A 21,814-nucleotide genomic window follows, 5' to 3' on the forward strand; every position below is an offset into this window, starting at 1 on the left:
AGAATGACAGCACAAGTCTAGCTTTCCAGTCTCCTGCAAGTGAAACACTGCTCTGCCCATGCCACTACCATTTGATATTACAATTGCGACCACGGGTGGCACTGTTTTGACCCTTGAACCATTTTATGTATTACCTTTGCCACACAAACATTGTTTTCTACTCACACAATTACTATGTTTTTTGTTTTGTTTTAAATAGGCCCCTTTAGTCTGCCATCGCTCTTGGATACTGTTTATTGCAACCACAACAAATAAATGTATTGTTATGTGCCATTCAGAATACTTGTGAGAATTGTTTGATGTCAGATGATAAAAAAAGTTATCATTATATAGACTGAGAAAGCAATTTTGGGTCGATGAGTGTTGGGATGAACAAGCAGTCATTGATGTGAAGCAGCTCATCAACAGCAAATATTGATTCGGCGATGAATGTTCAGGAATTTCACCATTAATAACTCCCCACACACCTCTCTTCTGTACGTACATAAAGACACAGTTTACTCTGACACTGCTGTCACATTAATAATGACTGTAATCAAGATCCCCGTAGCAGTGTGTGTGTGTGTGTGTATGTGGGAAGTGTGTGAAGTTGTATTTGCCCAGTGATGGGTTACCATCTTTTCATAGAAAAAAGATAAGATTGGGATGCCTATTCTGGCCCTTGTGTGTGAAGTTTTTGCTTGCTTGGGTTTTCCATATTGTCTCACATTCCAAAAACACGCAGTGAAAACTCCAAATTGTCCATCGGCCTGAGTGTAAACTTTCCTACATGTGTCTGGCTACCACTTTGTCCAGTTGTAGTATCGGTTGGCAAGATCTCCTGCTTAGACCATACCAAATAGAAGATAAGCAAATACAGATAGATTATTATTATAATGACATTCAGATTTGATTCATTCTCAGAAAAACTCTCGCGTGTGGGCTTTCTTATAAAAATAACGTGCAACAATATTACTTGTATTCATAGTTAGCCATCTGCACTCAGGCAATAGCCAAATGTGAAATAATAATCCTTATGTAATTAAAAGGATGGGAACACAAATGTTAGGCATATGTATAAATAGAAGAGCCATTCGCTTCAAGGTGGTTACATACAAAGACATTTCTGAATATTATATCATCTATCTGCTAATGCTCCCAACTAGCTCATACACAGTATGCCTTCAAAGAGGAAGAAACCAGAATATTAATACTTTTTTTTATAAAAACATGTCCACTCTTACACTCTTCAAATGGGATTTTTGTGTTCTGGAATTTCATCAAGTCTAGTTTGCTCTTGTGCTGATGGGATTAAATATGCAGGAATAACCTTGAAATACAAAGAACATGGTTAATGCATTAGTACGCCAAACCTATGACAACGTCTATGTTTAGCAGTACAGAAAGTATATAGAATTTATATGCGACAAATGCTTTTCTATTTACACTTCACTAAGCTCTGAACCAACCCATTTTGTGGCCAAGCATGATTTTAAAATGAAGCCCCTTACCCTTTCCTCACATATAGTATACTAGTTTTGGATTAAAAACAACAACAACAAAACAATAGATGTTCATCTCACTCACTAAGATAGTGTAAACCACAAAGCGACAAGTGACCTGCAAAGTATATCGCTGAGTAGGTCCCTTTATTCCATAAGTGGAGCAGCATGCCGCTAGCTACACAACAGTTTTAATATTGTACGTTTTCAATTCCAAAGCTATAAGCAAGTTGAACATAGCTGTAGTTGAAATCAGTTATGATTGTGGCTGTCCTGGTTCCCACTGCGCGATTATCACTAGTACGTGCTATATGGTCACACCATATGGGAAGAATGGACTTGGACTTTTAATATTTGGGATGTGGACGGACATTTATATGAAGTACAAGTCAGTGAATGATTTTTGTTTTGTTTCGTTTCCTTTGCTTTAAATGTTGCTTGATGGAGGCGGCTTTGGGAATATATAATCTTGGACACATATATTCATGTTCATAGGAACCAAGAGATAACCATCTCAGTATTAATTGAAAGATGCAATCTTGCAAATGGAAGCTGTGAAATATTCGTAATGTGTGTGTGTGTGTGTGTGTGTGTGTGTGTGTGCGTGTGTGTGTGTGTGTGTGTGTGTGTGTGTGTGCAGGCACGAGTGTGTGTGTGTGTCAGCCTCAAGAGACTCATACAGAAACACTTCTGACTGAATAGATTAAAAAAAATCTGGTCATCCGTCTTTTTTTCCTCTTCCCTCCTTTGCCTTATTTCCATAGAGCACTCACTCTTTCCCACCTTTCCAAGAGTCCACTTTCTCTGTCTGCAACGTCCTGACCACTGCCCCTTGTCCTAATTTTCCATCCCATCCCTTCTTATTTCCTCTTGAATGGCTCAAATCAAACCCTTTTCTATTCCCATCCCTCTCTTCCATCGCACTGCTGTCATCCAACACAGTCACCCACTCAATCATTCTAATTTCTTCTCCTACCGTTGAACAAGATGCTAATAGTTACCATGTCTCCTCGACCCTGCTCATGAGTTTCCACGCTTTTTATTATGCTCTCTGTAGCACATGGGTCCCACTGATGACATCTGTCATGCCACAAAATATTTTGCAGCACTTATATTTAGGTGACTGGGGCATTAGCATGATAAAATTGTCACAAAAGTGACAGTTACAGGTGTAGCAAATGAACAGATGTGAGCGTGTATGCTATTTTTCATGGCATACAACAATATTTCTTCGTTGTGGAAAGCATTTCGTACAATTTACATATTTTGGCTAAACCTTTTCAATATGACATTATGCATTTGATCAGTTGGTTCTAGCTCTCCCAGTTTTGATGAAATGGAGTGAAGACCCATTAGGAGACATACAATGTGTGAACACGGGTGTGTTGAAGTATTCATATGGTTCACCACTCACTCATACTACTCTTTGTGGCCAAATTACATTATGGTCTATTGAGGTTTGTACTGGAGATTGATGTCATAACCTTGTCTACAGCTTGTGCTTCACATCAGGAACGTTCAAGGACATGATTGAGATATGCTGGTTGCACACACTATTGTTCCTCAAAACACCTCAAGTGGCAACATGACTAGGTTGATATGACAGCGGTTCTCATGCCATGTTGCAGGAAGATGTGATACTTTTTACTCTGCCACAACACGGGGGAAAGACTCAAGACTGAAAATGACGAGAGGAAACGGAGGGAGGCACCTCAATACACACAGAATAAGGCAGGGCTGTCAAACTCTTTTTTTTCGCGGGCCGCATTGTAGTCATAGCTTCCTTCGGAGGGCCATTATGACTGTCAACCCAAATAAATGTATGAGCACCTCATATTATATACAGTAAAAGCTACAAAACAAACTGACAAATTAATCGTTTTCAAATCAGACGAGTAAAAACCGGTCAAATATTTTTAAAATATGATATAAAAGTGAAGACAATTTGCGATTCTAGTAATGAGACACGAATTTGATGCACAATTTGTCTTTGCGGGCCACATAAAATGATGTGGTGCCGTAAAATGCCGTATCTGGCCCCCGGGCCTTGAGTTTGTGGACTAAGGAGATGACAAGGCACAATAGTCCGCGTTGGCTCATGTATTGGGTGAAGGTCTTTTATCATTTTTAACAAGCAAAATAGAACCTTGCTGTACCAAATTGTTATGAAATTATTTTTAAATGTCCATGTATCTCACATATGCAGTCCAACTAAATGTGTGCTCAATATATGTCAAAGGATCACTTTAGACATGACATTAAATATAGAGAGATTGTGTGCTGTCTGATTAAACAAAGAGAAACCTGGGGGAAGCAAATAAAAAAGTCAGATGGCATATAGGTTTATTCAAAAAGTCTAGACAGGACATAAGTGAAAATGAGTGTGATGAAGCAAGAGACAGGGAAGGAGAGGGGGGCTACGGCTGCGAAGAGACCATCTCCAAATGGGGGCTCATCTTCCGCTCAGCTGTGTGTCTTGGCCGGCTGTGAAAAGCCGCTCTCTTCCTGTCAACACAGGAAGCCCACAGGGCGCGTTTGTACTTGACTAAGAAGGAGCGACGTGGACAGCGGGAGCCAAGGACAGAGCTTTGAATAATTTAGTCAAATTATCGATGAATTTAAGTTGTTGCTGATTGTCATTCAAGTCGCTGCTACCTCTTTCCGTTCACATATCTACGAGCAGCACTGACAATGAAGACCAGTAAGAGGCTAATCGCGTTGGTTAGATTGTTACACAGTCCCATTCGAGAAAAAATGATGACTAACGAACAGATCGAACTCTGAAAAACAACTTCTCACAGTGGTTACAAGTTAGCAGCAGATGTCATTTATTTATACTGTGGTTTTCAGTCGAGTGTCCCACTGGTCACCTAATGTGAAAAAAAGATGGACTGCCACTCGTCTACAGTGGCGATTGTTCCTCCTCCAGGGAGATACCTCGTTCCAACCTTTTCAGTGATGACAGAAGTCTTTCATTTCCATCTCACTGGCTTTTATAAAATGAGCAAGTTACATCTTGCGGCTGCAACATCATTGTTATTACTCATTTATTTAAACACTGACCATGGCCCAATTGCATTAGTTAGATATAGTTATGTATGTGTCGTTTATTTAATTGTAGAATCACTTTAATAAACACATTCAATCCTAAACTGTATTAGGCATCACACCGTTTTCAGTGTGGCCATCTACTTAATTTATGTATTGTTTACAAGATGAAAATATGTTACTACATAAACAGCTTTCTGGGGTTGACATTGTCCAATAAAAGGTTTCATGGATCATATGACGAAGAAAAAAGGCGGAAGAAAATGTATTAGTCTACTGTGACATTACTGTGTGCATTTTCCTTACGGAAACAACCACTACATATAATTCCCAATGTTTAGTTTTATTCACAAAAGGGAATAACCCATCTGACCCCCATTAAGTGTGACAACCCCCTTCCTCTAATGCACTGTGTGCTCATCACGTAGTTTGACACTGAGCTGGAAAGAAAACATTTGGGTTGCGGCTTCACGTGAATCCCTCTGTGTGACAAATCATGACCCTTAATGAATTTCAATGTTATAATCAAATGAAGTGAACTAGCCTGACATGCTGTGATTGATTCAACTTCAGCCACGCTGAACTCGGGGTGTAGCACCTTTTTTTCCAGACCAATTGCACACCCCTCCTTTGCTTCACTGCTATTCTTTGAGAGACAAATTGTGGTACTATTGGTACTAAATAACAAGTTTCATGACATGAAAGCCTTCCCGTAGTCATTGCACGGTCTATTTTGTGGTATTCACCACCCTTAATTTACTGTGTCATGTGTAAAATCTTAATTGTGTGTTACTGTAACAAGGCTGCAGAATGTGTCAGTGTGGAGCTGGCAGCTAAACACCCACACAAACACACGCAAACACACACGTGCACACGCACACACACGCACACACACACACACACACACACACACACACACGCACACACACACACACACACACACACACACACACACACACACATGTAAATCCAGACAAGATACATCCACACGCTACTTTCTGTCACCCTGCATTATCGCCATGATCATTTATTAAATGTGGCTTTTGCCAGAACGAGTGAGACTAAGAAGGAGTGAGCTCAGGGTAAAGAGGGATTGCTTTCTTAATTAAACGAGGGGGGGGATGAAGCAATGTCGCCACTGGCTGAGTTCCTTTGAAGAAAAAACATTTATCTCATTCACTGCATTCCCATGTTCTTCTTGGTCTCGCTCTTTTTCTTTCAGAGTTGGCACAAATACTGTAGCACACCAAAACACACCAAAGCATCTCATGTCTCATTTACCTGTTACAGGAAAACAAAAAGACTACACACACAAGCACAAGCCTTCAGCGAGCTATACAGGTTAGACTTATATTAAATGCAACGAAGAAGCAACTACTTCAACTCTTGGCCGCATTACTTATTTTCCCAGCACACAATTATTTTCTTGCTGTGTACCAGCACAGAAAAAAAAACATCTACTTCTATCTTGGACTAAAAAAGCCTTTGGTGGTGGTTGATCTGAAGGATGGATTAGAGTGAAAAACCCACATAAAACAAATTGCAGTGAATAGCTTCTCAGCCGGGTAATGTAGGATAATAGAAAATGTTGGGTGAAAAGACACCAGAGGACAAAACAGACATCTTTGTAATAGTATGATGATGGTATTTACAGCATGTAACATCACACCCATCCCAACCTTCTTTTTTCTCTGATAGCTGCTGTTTAGGGGGAGGGGACTTAAGAATGTAGATGGTTGCCGAGTGTTGCAGAGGAGGACCTGAGGCAGTTGCGTTGAAAGATAGAGATGTCGGGAAGACAGATTTACTTTGGAAAATACTTCATGCCATCGGGGGAACATTGGGTTGGACATATTGTGGCAATAAAATAAAATAATAAAGATGTTTGATATGTACTGCTGGGTACACATGTAAAGACAATCAGACTGTTTTTGTCGCAAATTTGAGGCGGTTGCATTGTAAAACAGATAGGTCAGCAAGACACAGTTGCTTTGGAAAATACTTCCTGCCATCCGGGAAATCCAGTTTTATACAAATAAAAAGACGTTGGGTAGGACATTTTGTGCCAATAAAATAAAATAACAATGATGTTTAATATTTACAGCTGGGTACACACATAAAGACAATCAAGCTATTTTTGTCAATGAATTCGCTTTTTCCCAAGTGATGTCAAACGCACAAAGTCTTATGAGGTTATCATTTTTGTCTGAAGTGCGTTAAGAGTGGATTTGTCTCGATAGATGAGTTCAGCCGACAATCTTCAAGATTCAAGAGTTTTTTATTCGCCATGTTTGAGCGTGCCAAACAAGGAATGATGTCAATACATAATATTGGCCTTAAATATTAATTGTGTTCAATATTTAAGATAAAAAATTCTCTCTCGATGGCATGAAGTATTATTCCAAAGCAAATCTTTTCTTCCCGGCATTGCCATCTTACAACTGCTTGGAACTCTGCAGATTTTCTTACAGTAGGCCTAGAGCATGTCCCCAAGTTAGCAACATGTTACTTGAACAACAATTACAAGTGGAGAACATCAGCTTCTGACAATGCACACACTGGAGGGAAGAAATGTTAAAATAATTAAGGGGTAAACCCATTTTATCAAACCCATTCATTCAGGGGCCTGTATAAAAATGTCATTTTTCAGCAAGACATCTGGCCTATTTGTCTTTTCAGAAAACGCTCCCCAGAGCTACGGCTAGAAATTGTGCCAGGGCAACAGCATCATTAGAGCAGCCACTCTTGTCACATGGTTGCCCCTCACCAACTGCTCCTTGCTGATCCTGGCCAACAGGGGAGAGATCAGATGTGGCAGGGCCAAAGGGGGTAAGATGGATTGTCCCATTAATTCAGTGGCAAACTTCAGAGGAAGACTGAGTCCTCAGCCATGATGCAAATGGGGCCTCTACCACCCGGCTCTCGCAATGCCAGGGATTAAACAGCAAGGCATTTGTCTAGTGACAGCCCCAGCTGTGGTGTGCTGGGGGTGACCCATCAGTGCCAGCAGGATCAATAAACTGATCTACCGGGCCGGAACCACCGTCAGCCTGAATCTGGTAAAGGAAGAGTGAGAAACCCAAACACATTCAACCACATTACACCATTGAAACTGCTGGGTTAAAAATTGGATTGAACTGTTTTGCAAAAAAAGCCTGCGATCCTTGTGAGGACAAGCAATTTAGAAAATGAATGGATGGATGGACTTTTTTTTTTGCAAAAAAAAATGGGTTGCTTTCAAAGATACCCTTTCAGCTCTGCTCTCAACACGTACAATTGAACTCATGTGCACCTTTTCATACATTGTATCTGCACAGCGCCAGTGTGATCCTGTGTATTCATCGGGTGATCAAGTGTGCTTCACCAGTGAAAAATGTTGTTTTTTTACATTTTCGTATCATTTTTCAGGAAAGGTATTAGTCAGGTTGAAGTTCACAATGGACAATGTACGTCTGTCTATGTAATAGAATTAAATGAAATGGCAATAGTTCTACCCATCGTCTCACTCCAACGCTGATCCTGGAGCAGTTCTAATTACCAGTCAGTATTAGCACAAAACAGGTTGCTGCTAGAAAACAAACAAAAAAACATAATGTCAGTAAAAGCCGACTAAACGAACTGAACTTTATTTGGAGTTTTTGAATGCCATTTGAATGTTGATGGTGTGTGCTGACTCTCAAGTTTGAACATGGTTGCTTAAATATGAAGTCACATCCCAGAAGGTGTGCACACAGTATTTCAGTTGCTTATTTTTACTTCCCAACTTGAAAAGATTAAATAAAATAATCTCCTGTTTCACTGAGTTGTAATAATTCCATATCACCAATCCCTAACCCTAATTTTATCATTCATTTTTATTCATTTATACACTGTGTAACTAATATGTATGTAATATGATAATTTTTTTCTCAGAGTTATAATTGTAGTGTTTTAAGGACTGATATAAAAACAGATATTTTTTCAGATTAAAGAAAATGTTCACCATTAATTTGTGTCGTCCAAATACCGTTGAACAAGATACAGTGAAGTGCAGTGAAGGATTCACCTTTAAACTCATGTAAAATTGGTACGGGCCATTTCCTGTTTGTGTAAATTATTTATGAAGATAAATAGGTGTGTTATTCATTCGTATGCCCACACACACAGCGCTGCTAACAAAGGTCAGGAAAGATTAGCGCCGTCTCCCACAGCTCACAGTCAACACTCAGTCAGAGATTGAGAAGTTCAGACAGTTGCAATGGAGCTAGATGGGAAAATGGATGGAGAGTGATTTTGTAACAAAAGAAGAAATCATGTAAAAGTTCAAGTGAAAAAGAGGATTCAGGTAAGTAAATGGAACAATTAATAATGAGAAGAGAATAGAGACGGGATGATGTGAAGATACAGTAGAGGATATGGACCACTGACTGATGGTTGGCATTTAGCTCCCTGCTGATTCTAATTAAGCACAGTTGGATATGGTCGCACTTCTATCTTAATGAGGATATATACGTATACGTATATAGTAAATATATATATATATATATATATATATATTTATATATATATACTACATAGTACATACATACACACACACACACGCACGCACACACATATATATATATATATATTTATTTACATATTTATTTATTTATTTACTTATATATGTATATTTATTCATTTGTTTATATTTTTTATGCAGGATATTCCTCATACATCCTTGCTTTTCTGTCCGTCTTGCCACCTTTGTATACAAAAAGTCTGGTATTAAAGATTTAGTATGATAACACTAATTGCTACATTTGTGCTTTGATTGAATTTGCATCCATTGAGGATAGTCATGTGTGTGTGCTGCTGTGAAGCGCTATTTAAATCGGCATGAAAGAAGAATAAGAGCAGGAAAAGAAAACTATTTTTTTTATGCCCCACATCATCAGTGTAAAGGCGTGATTTTGAGAACAAAGAAAGTGGACACAATAGCATTGCAACAATTACTTTTCTCTCGGCATTCACACAATTGCATGGCATTTATTGGAATTCATTGTTCTCAACTAGAGTATTTTTGTGGGATTGCAAATATCCATCAGTCAGTGAGAAAGCCAGTGAAGATTAAAACTGTAGGCGTTTGGCAGGAAGGAAATGTATGTTCTGAAAAACATATCAGTTTTAAATCAATGTATTTTAGAACAGTTCAACACTAGGCACTGTTATTAATTGACAAAAGTGCTTCCACGCAGCTAACATGTCATCAAAGCATTGCTTTGATATTTTCAGTTGAGATTGCAAATAATTCATTGAACACATTAGCTGAAAATATATTCATAACCCCAAGTTGTCAGTGCTATATTGATCAAAACAAAAAATTACCAATCAGCTCAGGAGTTTTGGTCTGAAGTATGAGTTCCAACATAAATGGAGTTGCACAAAACAGATTTTTTTTTCAAAATTTAAAACTGGCAACTGTTCTAAAAAGACACAAGTAACAATCAAGTAGTTTTAAGAGAGGGTCATTGGATGGTTATGATCAATCCTATAACTATATTTCAATCAAATGTACAGCATAACGTCTCAGTCTGCAGTAGCTGCACTAAAATATAAAAGTATCTTTAGTTTCCCTCAATAAACTTGTTTGAAGTGACCCCATGAAGAGAATGTATTGACCCTCCATGCAAATACTGACTGAACTGGGCTGGTTGCCAAAATGATTCAGTGCCACCTTGGTTCCCTGTTGGATAATGATTACGTCGTTATACGATCTTTCCACCTTGGCGCTTTGGCTAAATACTCAGCCTAGGTTCCAGCAATGCACACTTAGTTCAGACTGTTTGACAAATTGTAGACAGCAGCATCTCCACAGGCAAGCAGATGGTTGTCCACGGCCTTGATCACATAAGGCTAATCCACACACACTCATACAAATGGGCTCCCAATACAGGTGCATCCATGAATGTCATCCATCCATCCATCCATCCATCCATCCATCCATCCATCCATCCATCCATCCATCCATCCATCCATCCATCCATCCATCCATCCATCCATCCATCCATCCATCCATCCATCCATCCATCCATCCATCCATCCATCCATCCATCCATCCATCCATCCATCCATCCATCCACCCACCCATACGTCCATCCATTCGTCCGTCCGTCCTGAATGATATGTGACAATTTAGGTGCCTGGGAGGTATGAATCATGATCGAATTTGATTTTTGAAGGGAATCATCTGGTTCGTTAGCAGACTGAGGTTGGCTTTGGATCAGTAGGGTTGACATCAGGGATTGCCTGAAAAGAAATCTCTGCTCTGTTTTTGTGTCAGCTTCTCAGCAAGCCTGCCAGGCAGAGAGTTCAGCATCTGTGAGTTCAGATGTTTTGTAATGATACGCTAATGGTGCTGGAGGGGGGACAAGCACAGGGATGAGCCCATCAGTTGACAACCTCTGCCTGATCCATCTCTCTATCTGTCAACGTCACATCCCATAAATGCAGCATGGATATTATGCATGTTTCATTCATTTAACGAAGATTTTAATTGAAATGTTCCTTTTTCCATGACACTAATTAAGCAAAACCATATCTGAATATGTGAACTCTTTTCACTGTCTAAATTTTATTATACAGTAGGTGACAGGAGGGTATATGTTGCAGTACCAAATAATCATCTCTGGTCACTAATGTGGTCACATACAGATAAAAAGATTAATTATCCCTGGAGAAAAGAAAGACGCAGTTGTCGTACTCTTGACAGACTTACTTTAGGCTGTTTACTTTTTAAACTGCACATATGTTCATGAAATAATAATATTACGAGTTTCAAATGTCTGCTTTTTCTTACTAATAAACATGAGCAAATGTGTGGGCTTAAAATATTCATTGGAGTCTTTTATAGCATGTCCGTGTTTTTATGCTATCCATTGCCAAGCGAAAACTCATGAATTGTATTATGTAGTCAAATTCATTTGCAATAAACTTTAAGGTTATTTATGCAAAAGCTGTGGCTCAAACTTACTTTTAAGGTTATGCCCGGTTAGAATTAGTTCAAACATTGTGTGAAAGTGTTGTCGTTTGTAGGTTTATGTTATTGAGCACCTTGTGTCACACTGATTCAATACACTGCATTGCATTAGGTACAAAAGGACACTATTTGTTATGCATTCTGGTAGGATGAACACAAATCCTTTTTTTTTTTTGCTGACTCACAAGTACGTTAAGTGTGAAAGTCACCTTGCAAACACTGCATCTAAATGCCACAGCACGAGCTGATTAAAAAGAAAACCTTCAGTAAGTACGAATACATTTTTGTATGATATCAAAGATTATTTTCATTTTATTCATGTTTCTTTCCAAAATAATACATTTTAGGTTTGCCTCATGAGGGATTATTTACGAATCTTAATGTACAGTCATTGGACTCTTTATTAGGTACACCTGCGTAATCTACATAGTGATAGCCGCTTCAACAAATAACATTTTAATTAACCTCCTTGATTATTACCGTCATGAATCCTACTCTACTATATGTCCCAAAGATTAATTGTACTAAGTTCATCTTGTTTTTCCTTGTATTAATCACTTCACTGGGCGGAAGAAACCGCCGAAACATGTCAGGTAAAGAACCTAAAACAATTTGTTTGATATAAAAGAAACCAGTGAAGTGTCCCAAAGATTGCTGAAAAAGGTCACAAAACAATAGAGCTTCTACTTCTGCTCAACAACGTCATGTACAATCTGCATAAGTGTCGGTGTAAATTCCCTTACAATGCTCTGTACTAAGCAATCAATGGTTGAACGCAGTCACTATGAGTGTAATCCTACTTTACGGTGGCCTCTGTCCGTAATTTAGTCTGACGTTAATTCTTGCCGCCAGTCATACAGATGCTGCACGCTGCCACTCTGTTACTGAATCTAAACACAATGGCATTTATTTACAAGTCACACTCTATCAACACTCAATGCCCTAATTTGACAGATCCACTGGGGAATGAGAGGAGCCCAGGACTCTAATGAAAGTGCTTGTTCAGTTCATCATGTTCCAAAAAGCTTTCCAAATCTCTTTGAGGTTTTGCGAAACTATGTGATGTGCGAGACTCGACTGCTGCTTTGGGATTTGGAGATTTAGAGAACAACCTCACTTATTAACGTTTTCAACAGAAAGAATAATATAGATGTCTTGCTTTTCTTAATGAAGAAAACTTTCAAATAAAGTTTAGACAAACCCTGAACCCAATAGAGCTGGAACTTAATGTAAAATGTATATAAAAATACAACACAATGACATTATTTTCAACCTATATCCAAATAAATACATTTCAGATATTTTGCCTGTGACACATTCCCCAAAAATGTTTACCATTGTTTTGCATCATCTATCCAACATTTTTTTTTACCCTTTCTCATAATGCGCTTGAGTTTATTTGAGAAATTACCATGGATCTTTTCAAATGGCACAAAAGATGGCATTGTCTAAAAATAATTTTGAGAATTTGAAAAACAATAAGGTACTTTTTCAAAAGTCTTTTGACACTTGATATATGTTATTGTATTTTTTGCCATAAAATCATTCTCACTTTCAATTCACTCAGAATTTGGCCTGGTTAAGAATGATGTTGCAACACATGCAATCCAACCACCCAACAACAAAATCAGCTAAAAATCACAAGAGCTGAACATTTGCTGACGTGTATTATAAATGCACTTTTCACCAGCTGCTATTGACTCGCATTGATTCTTACCTTACTTTGAGTAATGCAATGAGTCCCAAGTTCCAACATCACACTGTTCCACTATCAATTGATTTGTATCTGCTAATGTTCTATTTTCTTCTCTCCAAGATACCCAATAGCCTCTAGAGCTGTGAGGAAGCAAGGGCGTGAACAAAAGACAGAAAAGATTGATATTAGCAAACAAAGAACGATGCCGAAAGGAATAAAATAGATGTTTGGTACACCAGGAATAAGAGCAAATATATAATTTTGCTTGACACAGTCTGTCAAGTTAAAAGGCTTTAGTGGGTTTAAAAAAAAAAAGCCATAATGGCGATAGCAAGACAAGAGAGGATCGCTGGATACATTTATATTACTTAAATGATAGATTGTAGGAAATGCAGAAAAAGCTATTATATGGAGGGATGGAAATACAGTTAAGTGCACAAGTCACAGGGCAGATGGCTCAAGTGGATGATAAGGCAGCAGTGAGATAGAGACGGGTGTAAAACGAAGAGTGGGGAGAGGGAAGGGCATTCAGATTGATGATTCATCACACAGGCAGGAAAGAGAATGTAAAGATGGATGAGAAACCGCTGATGAAAGTGGAGGGCACAAGTGTTTTTTTCGTCACCTTTCAAGCAGGAGAGGTAACAAGTTTCCTGGATGACAGCTGTCATGCAAACAGCCTACAAAACTAAATCTTTAATATTGTTGGAAAATGGCAAGACGTTGGCTTTCGAAGCTCTACGTATTTTCTCATTACACACAATTATAGTAATATGTGTTGTTATCGAAGAGATTATTTTTCTTTTATGGAAAGCACAAGCGATGATGAGCAAGAGACAGGAAGGATGGAAGATGGAGAGAGATGAGAGACAAAGGCAGAAGAAAATAGTGGAACGGCGTCTGCACATTCATAGCGCCACTATTGTCTTTACGCAAGAATGGAACAAAGCATACAAATCACCATCGCCTGTCGGCTGCTTGATGTCGGGTAAATAAATTGCACGTGGAAGAAGAAACACTGAGACAAACCTCTTAATCCATAGAAATAATCAATCAGAGCACAAAAAGATTTGAATTTGTTATCTCAAAGAAACATTTTCAGAGTGAAATGTTTTGTTGCAGCATAACTGCATCACAAAGTCCATAAATGTATGCTTGGAATAACTTTTGACCTCAACCCTATCTTAGATGAGGAATGGAGTCATATTTCCTCCATATTTACAATTCCACAAGGTATTCCAGTAGTATATAGTAAACGCGTCAAAATAAACACATTCTCACAAAGGCGAGTTTTCAGCCTAGCATCTGGGACAAGGCCAAGTCCAAAGTTTGAAAATAACGAGCACAGATAAGCAACAGGAGAAATGCTGCTGTGATCCATCTATCCATTTTCTACAAGGCTTATCTTGTTCAGGGTCGCAGAGAGCCGCAGTCAATCCCTGCTGACTTTGGCTGCAAGTTGGACTATTCTGGACTGGTGGCCAGTCAATCAGAGAGCACTCACATTCCCAGGAACTCTGAAATGGAAGTGAACCCATGCTGTCTGGTCAGCGAAACACTCACTAGTCCATCACCGACTTGCTGCTGTGATTTTAATGTTTTTGTACCCTTGATTGCGCCTTGCGGAGAGCCAGAATTAGATGAAAAATACAAGTTTAAGTATGTATGGAACAAGCGGAGGGTAGAATATAAAAACACAATTTGACTTCATTATTTAAGTAAACATTACCAGCAAAAAAGAAGGCAATGCTATGACCTAGATGTTAGCTGCATGGTGAACAAAAAAAGCTCCTCCAAGTAATTATTCATCAAATGCAAGGTAACACATTTGACTCCAATACCGTTGTGCTGATTTACACTCAATACGGTTCAAGCCGCAGCACAAAGCAAACACCAGCGTGTCAATTATCATAGCCTGTAACGCTGGACTGATGGGTCTTTATTACCAAGGTGCCGTATTGACTATGAACCATGTAATCGACTTGGGTCAATTCGCTAGGCGGGGAGACTGAATTCCTGGGAGGCCTTCATCTTTAATTGCATTCAAATAGCCGAGACATACAGGTGATAGATTGCATGTACATCAAACGTAGACAGCAACATTATAGTGTAAACTCAGGACGTCTTCCATATGTATTTGCGATAACAGAAATGTGCATTACAAAATAACGTCCCCTTATGAGTAAAGCAGTTTTGTTAAATACATTGAAGTCACCACCATAAAAGAACACCTTGCTATTTTTACATGCCTGCTGGCTTAATAATGCGATTTTTGCCAAAACATTTCAGAATTCTATGCATTACTAATGTATGCCAATGTCGGGATCAATTTGCGGGGTTTGAAAAGATATGAAAAATAGAAAAATGGTTCTTGTACCCAAACTGCATTGGGAACGTATGCAAAAGACTTGTGATTGTTGGTTAAATGCTTTTCAGCAACTTTATACACGAAAGGTACCAGATTTATAGTAACCATTACAGAAAACACAGATAAAATAAAGATGGCAGAAGCTGCTAATCACTTATCAAATATTCATTAATAAATCTCACAAATGAGAAACAAATGACCCTTGCTGGGTATGTGGAAATTAATTACCACTTTCCATGTAGAAGAATGTTCTTTTTTGTTTTGTTTGACAAGCAACCGTTCACACTCACATTCACACGTATTGACAATTTGGAGTCTTCGGTGAACCCATTATGGATTTTTTTCAAGTGTGAGAGAAAGCCAAAGTCACATGCCTACACAAGAGAGACCATGCAAATTGGTGTAAACTCTACACACGAGGTCCAGGGTCAATATTCAAAGGATCTTTCGCATGTGAGGCAGGAGTGGTAACCACAAACCACCAATCTACATCATTATTAACTCAATGTAATTAACACATTAGAAATAAACTGATTGATTTGTAAGTGGATACATCTAAACTCTGCATCCAGCTCAATGAGTTATTGGATTTCAGGACCATGGACAGTTCTGGTAAGTGTGGAAAGCCCGTATTAGTGGTCATTGCTGTGATTCCAACAGAAACATACACTCGTGCACCCCCCCCCCACACACACACACACACACACGCGCACACACACACACACACACACGCACACACACACACACACACACACACACACACATATACACGCACACACCCCAATGATTTTAAAACGAGCTGGAAAATAAATGAACTCGGCCGTATGTCTGTTTCTGAGGCAGTTACATCAGATTATTTTATTATATAGGCTACATTTGCGCTGTGGGGGAAGAAAAGTGATGATGCTTCTCAGGACGTAACTGACATGACCCCTTTATATTCGTATTTTCAATTCATGGCATTGAGGTACTAAAATATTCTGGCCAGATGTTTGTGGTCTTCTTTGTTGTTAATATGACTGCAGTCTGAACTAAACCTATATTGGACCATTGCGTCAGGGTGGATTATGTTTGACGCAGGAGGAACCCTTTATTTAAACTTCTTAAAGGAAACGATCTTTTCCTCTTTGACTCAACGAGAATAAGATAAACTAGAGGAGACATTTGACATGTGATCAATGCAGACGATCACAAGCGTGTAGAAAGTGTGTAAATGTGTCTAATCCGCGCCTCCCCTCAAGCACGGAATCACCGGCAACACAGGGAAGGAGAAAGTATATGGTGTAGAAAAGAGAGTGAGAGTATGACTAAAAGAGGGAGAGAGAGCAAGAGGGAGGAGGGGGCGCGCATGTCCAGTTGCTCCATGCAGTCTGCTCTCTATGCAAGCTCGCCAATCTTACAACGACTTTCCCCACTCCTTCTTCCCGCCACTGTCTTTCCATGTGCGCCGCGCATACAGCTCTCTCCCGAGCGGACTGCGCATGCAGGCGGGGTGGGGAGATAACCGCTTGAAGCCCACCATGGAATAGGAATACTATCCTGGACAAAACATACAGTACACGGAGAAAACCTTCCTCTTTTTTTTTCTGCCGTCTTTCCCTCCTTCCTCCCTGTCAATGTATCGCAACACTTTTTGAGGGGACCCGAGTGAAGAAACATGAGGATTAATATTTTCTCTTGGTACTTTCTGGGCTTGTGTTCCGTCCTTTGGGGTTTGACGACGGGAGCGTTCCCCAGCTCAGTGCAGATTGGTGAGTTAGAGAGCTTCTCCACCCCCCCACTCTCCATAGAGATGTGCATTTTCAAAGTCTCCAAGAAAAAGCATCTTACAAAAACGTAACGTTGTAACATTGTGAGCAATGATCTTTTATTCATGTATTTATTCTCAAAATCATAAATAGTCTACAAATACATAGAGTTTGATTTTGTCTGTGTGAATATTTAAAAAAAAGCTTTTCCTTCTTCAATCTTATCTCTCTTTAGACACTGCAGTATTTCCTCCCTCTCTGTCACTCTGTCTCTCACCCTCAAGTTCTCTTTCCTTTCCCTTCTCGTGAAAGCAAAACCTTCATTCCCGAGCACATGAATCCCCGAAAAGTGATAAAGTTTGCAAAATAGGGCTCACCGTTGCAGATGATGCCACGTGCATGCGCGCTTGTGCTGTGCGCACACGCCACTGGCACGCAGTCAAACGTGTGATAATGAATTCACTGCATCACTCCTTGTGGGGGGCAGTCGAGAGGTCCTATAATGGGATTCATCTCCTTGACTCTGTACCTACAGCTGCCAATAAACTTCAGATGCTAAATATTTTTGGGCAAATTAGCATCCACTGCACGTCTGCATTGCCTTCTGGACACACGGCTTTTACAGGCAAAGGTGCTGTAAAAGGCAGCTGGCGACTGATCCTTGAGGGTCGTAACTATTGCGTTGCACGGCCATTCATGTGGCATGCACACAAACCCCACTTCATGTGTGGACCCGCTTGTGATAGGAGGTGAAGATTCTGCACACACACGTGACCTTTCTGTTTGCCTGGCTTGTTGTTCATTTCAAGAGTTGAATACATACGTCGGCAGTGTAATTTGACAGAAACCTTTGCTCTTTGCTAACATTAATTCTATTTGAGAGAACTGTAGTAGAGTGGAAGCTCACAAGTCAAATGCAGGCTTTTCTTAGTTAGTCGTCTACCAGAGGTGGAAACAAATCCCATCTCGTATGTTGCAACTTTCCACTTGTCCTATGAGGATGAGTCTTTTTTTTTCTCAAATCAGGGATTGGGACCATCAATGGCTCTAAACCAAAGTAAAAGCAAATGAACACTATGTTGATCACTAAATTGTGTGATATGATGGTTTTGCACACAATATCCAAAAATGATGACCGTCTATTTTTCAGAATAAGTGCCACGAAAAAAGCCCCGTAAAAATTGAAGGAACATCACAACATGTACCAAGTAACATTTGATGGTCACGAAGAGCACATTAGGAATGTTCGACTTTCAAGGTTCAACTGAGCGCGCTCCAAAACAGACTGCAATTTTGTGAAGGAACACTTCCAACCACCAGGATTTGTTCTATTTGGAATGATTAAATATGCATTTTAATGAGCATGCGTTAATCATCGTGAGTTAATTATATGAGATAATCTTAGAAAACTAGAAACATGCAGGATGGACTCCTAGTGAGAAGAAGACACGCTCGCACAAATGTAGATGGCACCTTGTCATAATAATGGCTGGCTTCATTATGTGCTGCCTGCCGACTCCTCCCTTGTCATCTTTCCTCTTCCCCTCCCAGTCTTTTACTGTTAAAAGTCAACTCAATCACTTTGTTTGCAATCAGTTAAGACCTCGAAGCGTTGATCAAATCTCAGAGGTTGATCTAATTGAAAAAAAATGTTCAATTTAAGATTTTTTTTTAAAAAAAAGCACGAACGTAATAGAATGAAACAAGTGCATGAGTAAATGTATTGGGACACAATTCATCAATTAGAGGGTTGTACTAGTCCCATTAGTTGCTCCTCAATCGTGAGAACAGTTTGGCGAAAGGCTATTTCTATTTCAACATTACAAACAAATGTAAAAGGCCACACTGAATCTTATCAATTAAGCGCAATTTTGTGTAAATAACCAATGTGGGAGGGTGGGCGCACTATAAAATCTTGCCTGGGGTGCCACGTTGGGTAAGTCTTGCTCTCCGCGTGTGTGAACGGAGAGTGTCGCTTTCATCACCGTTCATGACAATGTACTTTAGTCTTATGATATTTGAAGATAATTTGTGTTGAAGTGTGTTAAAGTGGATGAATAATGTGTGGCCCAGTACATAAAGTGAGGTACAAAAAGGCATGATCAGATGGTTGGAAGAACTTGAGTGGCACCTGACCTTCAGCCCACCAAACACCTTTAGGATGTATTAGAACGAGTATTGTGAGTCAGGCCATCAGTTTCAACAAAGTGTTCTGGTGCCATTTTTGTGATGTGAATATATTGCAATAGTGCCAATAATTGTGTCCATTTCTTACTTTCACAATGTACAATATATTTACTTGGGTTGTTTCATATTTTTCATTATTTAAATTTTGTCTGCAAGGTCCCACAATCTTAATGTTATGTCATGATTAACAGGACATAACATACAAGTCAACCATGTGTGTTGATTTCCTGTTCTGTTTTGTGTGCATGTGTTTATTTGCCTATTGAATTAGCACTAATGATACGTCATATTTTATTCATTTTCACCTCATTGGCATCGTTGCTGGAATTAACCAGATTACAATGTCTCTGTTTTAGTTCATAAAAGGAGCCCCCCTGGGACTCCTTGTGAATTTCTAAAAGCTTTCCTATGCCAACAGTATGTAGCGTTCTGCTCTTCACAGCCATCCCGCTCCCACCAATTTTGTTTTACATTTTGGATGGTTTAATTTTCTGCCGTTTCTTTTATCTTTTATCGAATTCTCATTTGGTCAGATGGAATATGAGTCCCTCATTCTGAAAGGCCAAATGACACTTTGTATCCACATCGTCATCCCTTCTTTGTGCATGGCCTCTGCTCTTCCCTTTTGTGGCTAACACTTTTGTGATCTGACCATCCTCTGTTATCTGTCACCTCCTCTCCAACTCATTATCGTTTTGTCTACTCACCTCTGACAGGCTAGTTATTTCTATTTTTTCCTTCCCCTTACACCCCGCTCCCTTTTTTTCTATTCACTGGTATCCATGGATTTTCTTTCAAGGTTTTGTGAGTGTGCTGAAAGACAAATGACATTATTTCTCACAAATGGTAATGAAGATCTTAGTTGTATCCTCTCTTTCCTTTTTTGTCATCTTCCATGTCTCATCAATCCTTCTTGGCACTTATATCTCTCTTTCTCCTCTCCATCACCTTTTCCTTTGCCTCTCTCCCTAGGCGGCTTGTTCATTAGGAATACTGATCAGGAATACACTGCCTTTCGACTAGCTATCTTCCTTCACAACACTAGCCCCAACGCTACGGAAGCCCCCTTCAACCTGGTCCCACATGTCGACAATATCGAGACAGCCAACAGCTTTGCAGTCACCAATGCATGTGAGTATCCAATCCTTCTCTACACTCCGTAATGTGAATATTAATAGATATTTGGAATTTGAGCAGGTGCTGACTTTGCATTATGAGTTGCCATGTGTGGACATTGTCTTTTTTTTTTTTTTTGCATTTTTGATTTCATCAAAACAAATCAGAAATAAAAGGGTGAACTTTAGTCAAAGTTTCGCTGATTCTACTCCATTCTGCCAGGCAACAAGTGGCCCGGCAGAAGTTATTATGATCAATTTTTTAGTGTCCACTGCATAGTTAAGATTTTATTTCAGTAGTGAAGTTTTATGATGGATATTAAGTGTGTTTGTTGTTTGTGTGATTCATTACATTCCTCTTTGAAAAAAAAACTTCAATTCCACAAAACCTTGCAGAGGGCTCATGAGGCCAATACAAAAACAAAAAGAAATACTGTAACATTTTAAGCATTGTTCTTGTTTGATGGCTCTGTCAGCTTGGCCTTCTCTGAGGTCTCTGCTTTCTAAAAGCTGCTATTTTTCATAAATCCTAAATGCAAAAGTCTATATTGTGCAATCCTTTTTAGAATCTTTTTGTTATTTTGATATTGATGTGATATTGAATGTGCTAAAACATTACTCTAATTCGTCCCATTGGTGCTAACTCTACAGCATCACCAAATACTTTATACCATCATAAAAGAAGTCTGTGCGGATTGGCAGAAGCTTCTCTGTGTATTGATTTCCACCCAGGTTATTTGAAGCTAATCTTTTAATATCTGTTGACTGGGTGCTTAAAGTAATCTCCACTTGTAACCCCAGTTGCAATGCTTGTATAGGCCAGTCAACAATTTCTTGGAGTCAGCTCAGCAGCAGAAGACATAATTAGCCTAACTATTCACAGTCACATTCAAAGTTCAAGTGACCCAAAAAGCAGGTTCTTGGGATGTCTGAGGGAGCTGTAGATAACCTATGCAATTTTCTTTTTTCTTTCATTTCCAGTGCATGCTTTGACTCATACACATTAACACACACGCATGCACACTGCTGCCAGTTAGCCATAAGAGGAGTGTCTGGAAAATGAAGCTCTTCTAAGTGAAGCGTCTGACACTCAACAAGCAGTCTCTTGGTTCAAAGTCTCTCATCCTCTTCCTCCTACTCACTTTTGTCCTTCCCTTTTCCACCTCAATTCTTT

The 21,814-nt window shown here is 39.3% G+C and overlaps 2 protein-coding genes across 18 annotated transcripts in view; one reads left to right on the forward strand and one right to left on the reverse strand.

Annotated features, from left to right (window-relative positions):
* pdgfd (platelet derived growth factor d) overlaps positions 1–21,814 on the reverse strand; it is an 86,162-nt gene that overhangs the window by 44,650 nt on the left and 19,698 nt on the right. The window lies entirely within an intron of this gene.
* gria4a (glutamate receptor, ionotropic, AMPA 4a) overlaps positions 16,959–21,814 on the forward strand; it is a 73,150-nt gene continuing 68,294 nt past the window's right edge. For 9 of the 11 annotated variants that reach the window (XR_015859677.1, XM_088381989.1, XM_088381990.1 and 6 more), the window contains exons 1-2: positions 16,959–17,341; positions 20,498–20,656. Coding sequence is in view for 10 of the 11 variants with exons in the window: in XM_088381989.1 (XP_088238115.1) it covers positions 17,248–17,341; positions 20,498–20,656 (253 nt within the window). In the remaining variant the exon portion in view is untranslated. The remainder of the gene's footprint in view (positions 17,342–20,497; positions 20,657–21,814) is intronic. The other 2 variants (XM_088381994.1, XM_088381998.1) reach the window with 1 other exon arrangement.

This window comes from Syngnathus floridae, chromosome 7, assembly GCF_059516105.1.
Source record: "Syngnathus floridae isolate MCC-2025c chromosome 7, RoL_Sflo_1.0, whole genome shotgun sequence".
NCBI lineage: Eukaryota > Metazoa > Chordata > Actinopteri > Syngnathiformes > Syngnathidae > Syngnathus > Syngnathus floridae.